Source organism: Thunnus albacares, chromosome 4 (genome assembly GCF_914725855.1).
Source record: "Thunnus albacares chromosome 4, fThuAlb1.1, whole genome shotgun sequence".
Classification (NCBI taxonomy): Eukaryota; Metazoa; Chordata; class Actinopteri; order Scombriformes; family Scombridae; genus Thunnus; species Thunnus albacares.
In genome coordinates, this window is record NC_058109.1 from 33,065,225 (window position 1) to 33,078,416 (window position 13,192).

General features: G+C 42.5%; 2 protein-coding genes across 2 annotated transcripts; one reads left to right on the forward strand and one right to left on the reverse strand.

Moving 5' to 3' along the window:
- Positions 1–768: 768 nt before the first annotated feature.
- ap5b1 (adaptor related protein complex 5 subunit beta 1) lies at positions 769–6,366 on the reverse strand. The gene is made up of 3 exons (XM_044349040.1): positions 5,901–6,366; positions 4,520–5,320; positions 769–2,866 (listed from the first exon to the last, which is right to left on the reverse strand). The coding sequence occupies exons 1-3, from the start codon at positions 6,036–6,038 to the stop codon at positions 920–922; spliced, it is 2,886 nt and encodes a 961-aa protein (XP_044204975.1). The 5' UTR covers positions 6,039–6,366; the 3' UTR covers positions 769–919.
- Positions 6,367–6,968: 602 nt separating this feature from the next.
- nuf2 (UF2 component of NDC80 kinetochore complex) lies at positions 6,969–12,913 on the forward strand. Its single transcript, XM_044349042.1, has 13 exons — positions 6,969–7,203; positions 7,660–7,734; positions 7,850–7,926; positions 8,012–8,073; positions 8,191–8,288; positions 8,698–8,771; positions 9,891–9,984; positions 10,076–10,138; positions 10,231–10,368; positions 10,496–10,636; positions 11,822–11,997; positions 12,387–12,522; positions 12,631–12,913. The coding sequence occupies exons 1-13, from the start codon at positions 7,081–7,083 to the stop codon at positions 12,736–12,738; spliced, it is 1,365 nt and encodes a 454-aa protein (XP_044204977.1). The 5' UTR covers positions 6,969–7,080; the 3' UTR covers positions 12,739–12,913.
- Positions 12,914–13,192: the final 279 nt, after the last annotated feature.

The following is a 13,192-nucleotide window of genomic DNA, read 5'->3' on the forward strand; positions in this document are numbered from 1 at the left end:
GCGGGGAATTAAAATCAATGAATCAATAAACACAAACACTGTTCCGCAGAGTCGATATGAAAACTATTTGGGTTCAGTAAATTTCTGTTGTGAGTCAGCCTGGTGAAGACAGTTTGTCTGGCTGTTGTCCTCTCAGCTCTCCAGGAGCTGCTGCTAACAGACGGCTGTTTCTGTAGACAGAGATGCTGAACGGATAGACCGAGCTTACACGCAGCTCACGTCTCACTTACTATGTGGATTCCCGGTCAGTGAGTTTGGGCCTTTAACGAAAGGGGTGCGCTGGATTTATAACGCAAGATAAAACAAGATCATCGTTGCGAAATAGAATGTGGCACAATAATCATTTTATCTTGTTTTCATAATCATTGGAAGCGTTGAAATCGAAATTGAAAATAAAATTCAATTAATCGCCCAATCGGTGTGTTTGATGCAAGAAAACATGGACCACTTGTTTAAACATTGCTCTGTAGTACCACTAGTAGCCACTAGTAGTCAAAAACTACACAGTGTACCTTTAATGTGTCCTACAGACCACATGCAAGTTTGTTCTTTGATTTTTTTTTACCTTTTTTATTTTTTTTTTCATGTTGGGAGAATACAACTTCTGAGCCATTTATCAGTGACATCTTGTGCAACTCATCAAATAAATTATGTTGCATTCTATTTGTAGAAAATAACCGATGTCACGTCAATAGTAATGGCTGGATTTGGTTAATAAATTACAAAATATTTCATGTTACACACTTGTTTAACTTCAGGTCAAGAAAATTAAAGTGCAATCATTTTATTTTAAATCAACTGTCTTCAGTAATATAATTTTAAGTACATTTGAATTATTAAAGCGCTGACAAACAACGGTTGATTTTTGGTAAAAGTCAGCTATTTAATTTTAAAAACAAGCTGGTAAGATGCATCATGGTCATCTGTCTTCCTGCGAGGATGTAACAGTCAGTAGAAAAGAGCTCGTGTGAGGCAGAAGCTGCCAGTTATCTGTGGCGATACTGAAGTGAACAGCATCCTCCTTGGACCTGATCTTCAGCAGCATATGAGAGCGCGGGGGGAGGAAGAAAAGCACTTTGAATTCTTCTTCATGGGACGGATCTGATATAAGGTAGGGGAGGAAGTGTTTTTCCAACAAGGCCCCAAGAGCTGCCTCCTCCAGCTGGCAACAAAACAGGCTGGTAGTGCAGTCGGCCTGATCCTTCTCCCCGCTCTCTGAGCAGATTTCATCCCACAGTCCCTCGAACACGTTTAATTTGCTGCCTGTTCCCCAAGTTGTGGGAGCAGGTAAAGGCATGAAGGCCTGCTGGAAAGACACGCGGACGTCTGGCAGGAGGGTGTGCCAGGAGAGCCCGTCCTGGGTGGTGAAGATGGCGCTGGCGTGGAGGGTGGTGGGGTAAGGCCGCCTCGGTTTCAGTCTCAGTTTCACCACGGGTGACGGCCTCTCTCTGAACAGACAGGGCACACTGATGTCGCAGAGTTCTTCATAGTGGTCGTCTGTGAGGGTGAAGTGCAGGCGGATGCTGAAGAGCTGATCGAAGCGAGAGTCGTGAGCTTCGGTGTGAGTCAGCTGGTAGTGTAAGGTGATCTCTGAGGGGAAGCCAGGGTGGTGGAACTGGGCTCTGTAGGCTTCCACTGCTGCGCTCGCCTCACCTGGACATTTCTGCGTCTCATTCGTGTTCAAGTCACTTTCATGATCGGTCTGTTTTTCTTCTCGTAGCTCAGAATCATCCAGCTCGACCAGCCTGAATATCGGTTTCTCCGTCTGGTGAACGGTTAGCACGCCTGTCAGCCCCTCGCTCTCAGCCATGATGCAGGACAGAGACCGCTTCTTGACCTGCCGCCCTCCCTCGCTTGCTCCCTGCGCCAACACCCCGGCCAGCTTCTCCCTGGACAGAGTGGTGAGAAGGGTGTAGTAGAGGCGGGCGTGGTCCTGGATGTCTGTGTCTCCGTAGCGACAGGCGAGATGCTGCAGGATGTCGGCAAGAGGTATGAGCAGCGAGTCCAGGGTGGGGTGTACCAGCAGGCGCTGGCAAACCCCCAGAACACTGTTCCCCAGGCGCCAGTCACCGCTCACGCACAGCGAGGAGGAAGAAGGAGTGATGATGCTGGAGAGGAAGTTGAGGGTGCTGCACTGAGGGATTTCTCCTTCCTCTGCCACTCGAGACAGCATCTTGAGGTGCCAGCTGAAGTCTTGCAAGGTAAGCTGGGCGAGCGGGGCCTCTGTGATGACCCCCTGCAGGGCCCGGAGGAGCCCGACAGCCCAGTTAGACTCTGAGAGCCTGTCCTGGGTCTGGTCGGCCAGGTTGATGAGGTGCGGGGCCAGGTGGGTGTGTCGGAGGTAGAGCTCGCACAGCTTCTCGGTCAGGCCTTTGGAGTAGCTCTCCACATGGCAGAAGTAGTAGAGAAAGAGGAAGGCAGCTCTGAAGAAGGTGACGACAATCTCTCTGCTGCCTCCGTTCTCCACGATGCGGAGCAGCGAGGTGAGGTGTTCGTAGAGGTAGGCCAGCCCCTTGCCTTCCTCCCCATCCCCCTCCCCCTCCCCCTCCTCCAGGTAGACCAGAGACAGCAGGTTGAGGCGGGCCAGCATGGTGGCGCTGTCGTTGAACACTGTAGGCAGCAGAGCGGAGGATAGTTGGGGAGTCAGCAGCACGGGGAGGGACTCATCGCCATCGCCACAGCTGATTGGTCGGTTCTCAGGAAAGTGCAGGATGCAGTCCATGTAGAAAAGCTTCTCGGGTGTACTCAGCAGTGGGTGCTGCGAGAGGACGACCAGCCGTTTGAGGATGAAAGCTTCGTCCTCTGCACTAAACAGGCTGTCAGTGAACGCACACTTCATCAGTAGAGTGCTGTGAAGGAGGCAAACCTGAGAAGAGATTAAAAAAAACAACAACTTTGAAGTCATAAACTTTCATTATGTCAAGACTGTGGTGGTTAACTTAATGTTTAGCAGGGCTGTGTGATATGATCACAATCTCATATCATTAGATAGCTAGATAGATAGAAAACTTTATTAATCCCCGAAGGGAAATTACATTGTCATAGCAGCCATGACAGATGACAAAAATATATGAAAACACCAGTAAGACATGAAAACACAATAAAACCACAACAGATACAGACACAGAGGCTATGGGGATTAAAAAAGCAGGTGACTGAGTGAATAAATAGATAAATATTCATCAAGTTAGGAGTCAGATTAAAGTGAATCCACAGACAGTGTGATGTCAGTGGGCCAGGCAAAGTCAGATGAATTGTACAGTCTGACAGCACTTGGCAGGAATGATCCCCAGTGCTGCTCCCTGGGGCACGGGGGTTGAGTCAGCCTGTTGCTGATACTCAGGCTGCTTCTTAGCCTGGCTGTCATGTCATAGAGGGGGTGGGAGGTGTTGGCCATGATCACCAGCAGTTTTGCCAGCAGTCTTTCCTCCACCATAAGTTGTTTCTAGGGATGTCAACGGTTAACTGTTAATCGGTTAACCGCCAAGAATAGTTTTGATTGGTTATGCATATCAGTCTAATTTTCATACACACACTCTGCTAACGGCTAGACAATTACGTGTTCACAATGTAAGATCTAAAAGTGTTTGGTTAGTCCAGTTTAACCTGCAGGAGTTTCTGAAGACTTGTGTAATGTGTTTTTCTGCCACGGAGGAAATGAATTCATGATGAGTGAAAACAAGTCCAAAGTGTCTTCCGACATCTCTACTGTAGAAACAGAATATGTCAAGCTGCCAAATATCGATCCAAAATACAAACAGGTAGTCATGTAAATGCTAACTGCTAGAGAAAATAATTTTTGACTGCTTCCAAGAGTCTGGTAGGAGAGTGTGTGAGTATGTAACTATACTATGATGTAAGTTACATTCAAAAAGTAACGTTATTTTTCCAAAAGTAGCTGTTGGAAAAGAGGGGATCGTCTTATAATCAGGGTCGCTTTATGTTTGTAATATTATTTCTATTTGTACCTCGAGCCCGAGTATGTTGTGCCATCTAGAGCTACTGTCATTAAACGCATTGAAAAACACTTTGATGAGAAGAAGGATGAGCTAAAAGTAAAGCTAGCTCTGACCACCTATATTCTATTTATGTAAAACTACACTTTTTTAGCAGCCGTTATCTATTGAAATCAAACTGAAAGTGAAAGGGTTCACCCTATTACAAAAAAAAATAATCTGTCTTACTTCTGGTGAAAACATGCAGATATTTTTCAGTTGTATGTGCTGAGGTTTCAGGGATATCTCTGGTATTAAACATGTGGTGCTCACAGCATAGAAAAGTTACATTTAAAAAATTCATGAACAACATGTCTTTCAAGAGATAAAGTTATGATTACTCTGGATAATTCACAAACCTCTCTGTGGATAGTTTTTCAAAGGGACTACTTTCTACCAAAGAAATAATCCCGATGAAAACAGCTGATAGTGTGATCTGTGGATTATCCAGAATAACATGGACACTGAAAGATTTAACACATAAACCGGGCACTGCTTTCTACTTCATTCCATTTGAAACAAACCTCGCTTGTGCCCAGCAGTCGCAGCAGTTGAGCTCTGAAGATGGCAGGCGGGACACCAGGCACCATGGCGACCACCTCTATCAATCTATGTAGCAGTGCAGCTTGACATAGAGGAGTGAGGAGGTAGGACTCCTCCAGGAGGGAGGACAGGACTGAGCGTAACTCCTTGCAGTCAGGCCCAGTCTGGAGAGTGGGGGCTGTACTCATTGGGCCCAGGATGAGGGAAGACAGTATGGATGAGTCCTTGTTATTCATCAGGTCTGAGTCCTGCTCTGCTTCCCATGCAACAGATGTATTTCCTCCCAGAAGAGCTTTAAGATGATCAGCACCTGCTCCTGTTTCCTGGGCAAGCTGATACACAGCGTTTCTTATCACCAGAGTGTGAAGTCCTGCATAGGCCTGGTGGAGCTTGGAGGTTTCTTTGTGCCGAAGTCCACCCAAGAGCTCGAGGCGCTGTGAGAGAAGGCCGGGGCAGCAGGCCTCCAGCTCCCGCAGGCAGTCACACGCCGTGGCTCGCAGAGAGCGCAGAGCCCCGTCACCGTGGAGGTCACCGGTGTCCTGGGCTATCTGGAGGAGCAGGTCCAGGAAGTCTTGAGACGCACGGGAGCGGCCGTTCACACAGGAAGTGCAGACGAGGACAGAAGTAAGAGCTAGGAGGAGGTGACAATGAAACTGGACGGATTTGGGACACTGGGGACACTGGGTGAACACTGACATGAGCTCCAGCGCCGTCTCCTCTCCCACAGAGTCTGAGGGACACAGCAGGGTCGGGTGCTCGCAGAGCGGGGACAGCAAGAGGACCTGAGGTGGATGAAATATGGAGTCATCACTGATCACAACACTAGAAACATGATCTCGTCTTAAGATTGCATGAAATGTTTTGTGCAACAAACAGTCCAAAAGACAAAGAAGAGTTTTTTTTAGGAGCTGGGTTCAGTGGGAATTTTTGCTGTAAAAAATGCTTCTGTTTATCAAAACTGCTACTTCTATTGACTAATCGATGAATCAACTAATTGTTTCAGCTCTTATCAGTACATCTTCCTGGATTTTAGACACATTTCGACCCAGTAAATTGTTCGTGATTGTGTTCAGAGTGCAACTTGCCAAACTCCGTTTAAAATTTTGGCAATTTAGTGTTACGGCTATGACGAGATTTTACAGTTGATGTAACAACACTAAAACTTGTTATATCTACCACCATGAAGTAAAACGTTTAGACCAGAGTAACGTTACATTTCAGTTCACTATTTTAAACACTAGTTTCTGGATAACTCATACCGGAAAAATGTTTGTTCTTCGACAAGCAGTGCAACAGATTTCTGAAGCATAGCTGAGGTGACCGGGTGTTAACTTACTAACGTTATATATCTGTGTTGTTTACCTTGACACTGTAGCTGGCTCTGTCATCCCGGAGCTCACGGAGCAGCTCGGCAAGGAAAGCCTCCGCTGTAGTCCCGGAGAGGAAGCGGGACGGACTGCGGGAGAAAGCAGAAGTCCTCTCGGCCCAGCTCACCGCCATTATCACTCAAATATCAAACTCAATAACTCTTTCCAAAGTCATTGCACGCAGTAAACGTTAAATTTAAAATTAATGTTCTTCTCGCGGACATCCAACATCCAGCTGCACACCAGCGAGTTCCGTGTTGTGTCACATGACATGAAAAGCTCGGGTTGGTTCATTGTCGCCCTCTGCTGCTCCGGAGTGTGAACACAAATCCATATTTATCCATATGAATGGCTTGACTATATGATCAATATACCGTATGTCGTGATTTAGCCCAGAGACTCAACTCCAGGCATTAAACGTAACATGTAGAGTGAAACACTTAAGAGATAAAAGGCAACCCTGGAATAACCACGTTTCATTAGAAAGATACAATAATACTTTCAATTAACTCTAAGGGCTCTAATAAGACCGACACTTTATTATTGTGGAACTGTCAAGTGTTAGAAGGAAAAAAGAAAAATGTGTTTAGCTTTTTGACAAGAACATTATGGACTACTTTTACCTGATGAATTTTGTCATATTTTGTCTCGTTTTAAATTTCACTTTGGCCAGGACAAATTTAAAACTAGGCCTATATTTCTCTCGTTGCTTAATGTGAACAAAAACGCTAATTGTCATTTGGTGTTTAATTAATGTCTTTTTTGGCAATATTTGTGTAGTTTTCCCCTGGCTCTATTTTATCTCAGTTGTTTGTTGGTGTAACAATAGCTGCTGTTTTATGCTCTTAACATAATGCTATATGTTGTTAAACACTTTTGTTCTTTTGTTCTCTATTCATGAATAAACCTTGTTTAGTGAAAGACCGGCCTAACATACACATTTATCCAAGCAGCATGAAGGGGAAATAATGTTTTACACATAGACTATATAGTTGGTGAGGTGGAGGGCGCTGCTGAGTCATGTATCATCTAATACACAACAGAAGAAGAACAAAAAGACCAATCAGATGCTCTGTCTAGAAATCGACAAGGAAGGCGCCAATTTTTGTAATTTCTCCGTCCATGGATATATGGTCCCGTCGAAATAGTTGGTTTGTTTTCAGTTTGTTGCGACAATGGGTGAAAACACATTCCCCGTGTACACTGCGGATGCGATAACGAACTTTTACAGAACAGAAGTTCTCGTCGGCCAAGAATCGAAACACTTCACAAAGGGCGACCTGACTCCCGTTCCCAAGGTAACGTTAACGTTAACGTTAATGCCTTTGTCTCTTGCTAATGTCGTTGTTGGTCTTTCTTTGACTGTTTGTACGTTCACAAAAAGAAAAGAGAGAACAGTCATTGTAACGTTAACGTTAACAATGACTGTATAACGGACACTGCTGGACATCCTCTGTCTTGATAAGGATTTTTCGTTAACGTTAAGGCCTTTGTCTCTTGCTGATGTCGTTGTTTATAAAATTCGCATACGGGCAGACATGTGAGTAATGTATTATAGATTTGGAAAAATCTGAACCAATCCTTTTAATAAAGTTCCCAATTTTACACCCTGGGAATCGGGTTGGAAACAGCTGTAGATGACGTCTTGCTGAGCGACTGAGGTGACGACACGTACTGGACACGGTGGTCGTCGGTCCTCTCTGGTCAGATAAACTAACAGAACATTAACACAACGCTCAATTCTTGTCTTACAGCCAGAGGCGGTTCAGATGCTATACATGAGAGTGTTGCATCTCCTGTATCGCTTCAGACCTGAGTGTCACTCCATGGTAAGTACTGCATTTGATGAAATATGTAACGAGAATACTAATCATCACCTCATACAGCTACTTGTTGTCTTTACATTTAGTTGAGGGCTTGATTGTCATTTTCATCGTCCAACAGGTTCCACTTCTGGAGAACATTCAGTATCCAGAGTATCATGAAGGGGCGGCTGCTATCATGAGCGTCTACGTGCGCATGTAGGTTTTCATTCTGTCTCTCTTGGATATTATGAAAGATATATATTTTTAATTTATTTAACAATATTGTGCATCATCTTCTTAGGCGGCAGTTTCTGCCAATGTGCTTGGTGTATGACTTTTCACTGAATGACCTTCTGGCACCAAGTAAGTAGTGTTTTGTTTTGAAATTTAATCTTTCCAAATATGTCATAAAACCTCCACATATTCCACTGGCTAATCAAGTGATAATAATGTAATTATGCTCTTGCTCTTCCTTTTTAGAGAAACAGAGAACTCTGACTGTTCTAAGCGCCATCATGAACTTTCTTCACTTCAGGAAGCAGAGGATGGATGTGATCTCAGAGAAACAGGCTAAATTAGTATGTTCTGTTTGTACATGTGGGTATAGTGGGTAAGATGTAGTTGTGGAGCAGCTGCTGAAATGAATGATGTCAGGATGCGGCAGGATTCAGCAAAGTCTAGTAGTGTGAATATACTGATTACTTTTCACCTAAACCATGTTAACTAACTGATGAAATTATCATTATGAGTTGTAGAAATCCAAGATGACATCAAATAGCTTCAAAGAACTGCAGGACAGGACAGCGCAAATAGATTTTTAATAATATCCTCTAATATTGTGCATATATCTCCAAGTATAACGGACACTGCTGGACATCCTCTGTCTTGATAAGGATTTTTATAACCACACGCTTGTTTTTCTGACAAGGTAGAAACCACTTTTTCTGGAGTTGCAGAAGTTGTAAGTGTGACTCTTTGTGTTGTTAGAGGGCAGACATGGACAGGCTGCAGACTTACACCAAAGGCAACCTGGAGGCAGAAAAGAAGATTGAGATGCTGACGTAAGTCTTGAATTAAACGTGATTATTTTTTATTTGTTTGTTTAGTAAATAGCTTTAAAATGCTCTATGGTTATATCAGCTATCTGAAAAAGTGTCTCATGGTCACAGGAGGATAGAGAGGATGTGTAAAGTGATTTTATTTATTTATTTTTTAATTCTATTTTATTTTTTAATATTTTTCATCTGGACATAAAGCGTTGAAACAGTTTTGTTTTTATTCACAGGAATAATTATTTTGTCAGCTAATTTCAGTTGTGTTGAAACATTTAGTTGATTAATTGATCAGCTGATCCACAATAATCGATTAATCATGTAAGTTGTTTGTTAAAGTTTCAGTAAATGACATTCAGCCCCACTCGATGTCATCAAACAACTATTTGCTACGTCAGGATATAGTGAAGTGATGGAGACCTGGAAGACAATGAAGTCACACTCCCTGTGTGTGTGTGTGAGCGTGCATGTTAGTGCATGTGAGTCCCTCTGTGTCTGTTTACAACATGGTGGCTGCGTCACAAACTTCCTCACATTACAGCTAAACAATACACTAAAATATGTTTCAGCTTTGAGGTGAGAAACAGGCAACGCAGCAAGAGAATCTAGATCAATATTTGATCAGCACTGACCAGTTTGACAGTGTGATTGGAGTTTGGTGAGCTGTCTTCACAGACCACTTTCTCTTTTTTTAAATTTTTTTTTATCCAACTTTATTAAGTAAACAACGGGCACATTTGTTTTGGTCTGAGATGCTGGTGCTAGTGCGACATCTAGTGGGGCTGACTGTCACATATTGCAACCTTCAACACTTCAGATGTGAGGATTAGCTGCATTTTTGATATTTTGTGTCATTTTGAACAGAATATTTTGGGGATTTGGCTTGTTGGACAAAACAAGCAAATTTGAAGACACTATCACAGACTCTGGGAGCTTTCAGTGGATATTTTTGATTGTTTTCCAGCTTTTTATAGACCAAAAAATTACTTGATTAATCAAAACAAATTGTCAGATCAATCAAGAATGAAAATAATCCTTAGTAGGATAACAAATGTTGTAAAGAAAGATGAAAGTGGTACTTGACTTTGCACAGTCAGATGTACACATGTTTTTCTTGTCCTTATTCAGGACCATCCCACCCGAGCAGCAGGCTGAGTCTGACGAGCTGGCAGCCGCTCTCTCTGAACTGCAGGCCACCACCGTGCATGAATACCAGGAAGTGGTAGGCGGTGATGAAATACAGTCCAAATAATAAAACCTGTTCTTGTGTGTGTGCTTTCAGTCAAGTTGAAAGTAACCTAATCTTCTTTCAGAACGCAAAAAACGACAGCATCGCAGAGCTGAAAACAAAAATCGCAGAGAAGACTCAGAAACTGGTACGTGTCTGTAAATGATTATACAGTACTTTGGTCTGACGTCCTAAACTGCTGAAAAAAGGATGAATTAAAAACGTGTTTGTGTGTTTCAGGCCCAGGTGAAGGTGGACGTCAGCAACCTGAAAGAAGACATCACCAAACTCAAGTCTCAGATCGTGGAGTCTCCAGAAGAGCTGAAGAGCCAGATGGAGAAGATGAGGGAGAACGTCAAGAACATCAAGAACTCCATCGTGAGTAGGAAAAGAAAAAAGGGGGAGACCTTCGGCTCCAAAGCTGCCGTCCGCTGATTGAGTCGGAGCGGTGTATGGGACCAGTTATTTCCCCTCACATGTGTGATACGTTTTTGATTCATTTCAGGAAGAAACAGATGAGCGAGTGGTGGAGCTGCAGAGCATGGTGCAAAATGTGACCCACACTGAGGCGGAGATCCAGCAGACGTTCACCCTGCTGCAGGAGCTGGAGAGCAGCATGATCAACACCAAGCAGCAACAGGAGGAGGTATGGATCTCTTAAAAAACAAAACAAAACCATCAACCTCAGCCGATGCGTTTTGTGCCGCTGAGCAGTAAAAACAAATGTAAATCCTTTTTAACCATCAAAATAACCAATGAAGTCTCCTTTTTTTTTAAAAATATTTCTAAAGGTTTGCTCAGACTCTCATTATTTAACATAGACTTAAATAAAGCACAGAGTAAGTGAACTAGATCCACAATCACTGTGTAAGTTTTTACAACTCATAGCAACAAATATCCCATTTCCATCGCTGGAACTTTTCAAGGAGCCCAAGAACCATCAAGGAACAGCAACTAACAATTATTTCCATTGATTAATCTGCCAGTTATTTATTAATGAATTGGTTAACTTTTTATACTGCAAAATATCAGAAAATTGTGAAAAATGGTACAATAACAATTTCCCAGAGGCCAAGGTTACATCTTCAAATGTCTTTTGTCTAACTGAAGACATTCAATTTACAATCGTATTGTAAATTGCCTCTCAACTGTCAGCTATTCCTAACAATTGAGAGGTTGGAATTAGGGAACTAGTAGCCGACTTTCTGTTAAATCCACTAATCGTTTCATCCGTCCTAGAAATCTTACCTTTGTTTCCACCAGAGTAGTAGTACTTTCCAATGACCCAGGAAGTATTAGAGTATGCAGGGCTGAACATCATTCACTAGTCAATAATAAGATGACTACATTTCTAATGTTTACTGACATTAAAATAAAAGTTGAAGCTGACTTTTCATCAAGAGAGCAAGTGTACAACAAGTTAGAGCACTAGTACGACAGAAAGATCAGCAATCAAGAGAACAAGACGAACAAAACTGAATTTAACATCCCATTATGATCCTCCAATAAAGTCTCATTAAAATGTCTTTGTCAGATTTGATCCAAAAAAAGGATTCATTATGACTACTTTAAAGAAAAAGCTGCATTTTTATTATATTTAAATACACACACAGTGTTGGAGCACGTAGACTCAACAGTGAGTTGTGACTGACTGTCGATCTGAGCTGAACGTATTGAGTGGTTTTATTTCTAGTAGTTTATATTGAATGTCAGTCAGAGAAGGCATGACGGTTCTGCGTAGGGTTTACCCTCTTAAAATGAACTTCCTCCAAATCTGTTTAGTAGAAACACAGCATGTATGTATTGATGTGTGTGTGTGTGTTTCATGTAGGTCCAGGAACTGACAGCCCAGTATGAGAAGAGTCAGAAGGAGCTGAAGAACCTGTGCTTTGAGGAAGGCCAGTTGAAGAGAGTTCTGGGCATGAAGCAGGATAAAGAGTCCAAACAGAAACTCCGCAGACAGAAGAAGAGGGAGATGAAGGAGCAACACGTTCAAGACATGTTGGGGTATTTAAACACCTCACCTCACACACTCATCATGGAATTAGTATGAACATTTTCTAATTGTTTTGGGGTCCTCTAATACGCCTACCAACACGGATAAACTTGTTATGTTTTGACAGCAGGAAGTGAAGCTCTGGTGCCTTCTTAACATGTTTGTGAATGAAACTTGCCCACAAACTGAGCAGAACAGTTTGCCTTTATGGAAATTGTAGGGGTGTTAATGATAAAATATCATAAATATTCATTCATCAGGCTGATTTACAACAAGCTTGTGTAGTTAAGAGAGTCTGTTGAATCTGACTCAGAACACTTGTATGAGCAAACCCCACAGGAGAAGAATAGGAAAATGTTCTTATGAGGCCCATTGTGTTAAATATATAACTATCCTTCAGGCAGTGTAACCAGATCCATCATAAGCGTGAGGAGATGGTCGACAAAATCCAACAGATCTCCGGGGAGACGCAGCAGCTGAAAGCCAAGATCCAGAGTCTGAAGGACGTCTGCAGCAGAGAGACAGAGAAAGCTCAGGTACGACCACGAGAGAGAGAACTGATCTCCAGCATGTCTTTTTTTTTTTCCTCTCTATTTGTTTCATTCATAGTTTGAGACTAACATGGTTTACTTGACTGTGTCCAGGTTCTGTATGACACTCTTTCAACCTCGATGGACGAGCTGCACAGTAGAATCGAGATGCAGACAGTGGACCTGAAACAAGTTGTCACCAAGATGTCTGAAAACTTCTAAATCATTTTCACCTTTTTATATTACTGTGTGTTGTCAGTACTTTTTTTGTTTTGTATGTGTTCTAACCTTTTGTTGCCTTTTGATCTTTACTATTTAAATGTTTGAGTTGTGTATATTAAAAGTATATGTTGTAATCTTTGACACAATGAATCTGTTCAGTCCTGTGTATATATAACTGAAAGGATTTGATGATTCAGTAAGTAAGCAGCTCTTTATGGCCTCACGATGTGCAAATTAGCAGTTTTATATTCAGAGACAGCGCAGCAGTAGCCATCATTCTAACACTGTTACCATTGATGTCATGTTTTGCCCATTTGTTCCATGACTCAGCTTCTTTTTAAAACAAGGTTCCCATGGATCCTTAGACAGTCTTAAATTAGATTTTCAGAATTTAAGGTCATAAAATGTCTTATTTTAGATTATGGTAGGTCTTAAATTTTGAGGTGATGCATAG

Excerpts from the sequence above, each read along its gene's own strand:
- ap5b1 (XM_044349040.1), bottom strand. The coding sequence starts at position 6,038 with ATGGCGGTGAGCTGGGCCGAGAGGACTTCTGCTTTCTCCCGCAGTCCG. Across the intron at positions 5,321-5,900 it reads GAGCCAGCTACAGTGTCAAG|GTCCTCTTGCTGTCCCCGCT; the intron begins GTAAACAACACA and ends CATCCACCTCAG. Across the intron at positions 2,867-4,519 it reads GACTGCTGGGCACAAGCGAG|GTTTGCCTCCTTCACAGCAC; the intron begins GTTTGTTTCAAA and ends ATCTCTTCTCAG.
- nuf2 (XM_044349042.1), top strand. The coding sequence starts at position 7,081 with ATGGGTGAAAACACATTCCCCGTGTACACTGCGGATGCGATAACGAAC. Across the intron at positions 7,204-7,659 it reads ACCTGACTCCCGTTCCCAAG|CCAGAGGCGGTTCAGATGCT; the intron begins GTAACGTTAACG and ends CTTGTCTTACAG. Across the intron at positions 10,139-10,230 it reads CAGAGAAGACTCAGAAACTG|GCCCAGGTGAAGGTGGACGT; the intron begins GTACGTGTCTGT and ends TGTGTGTTTCAG.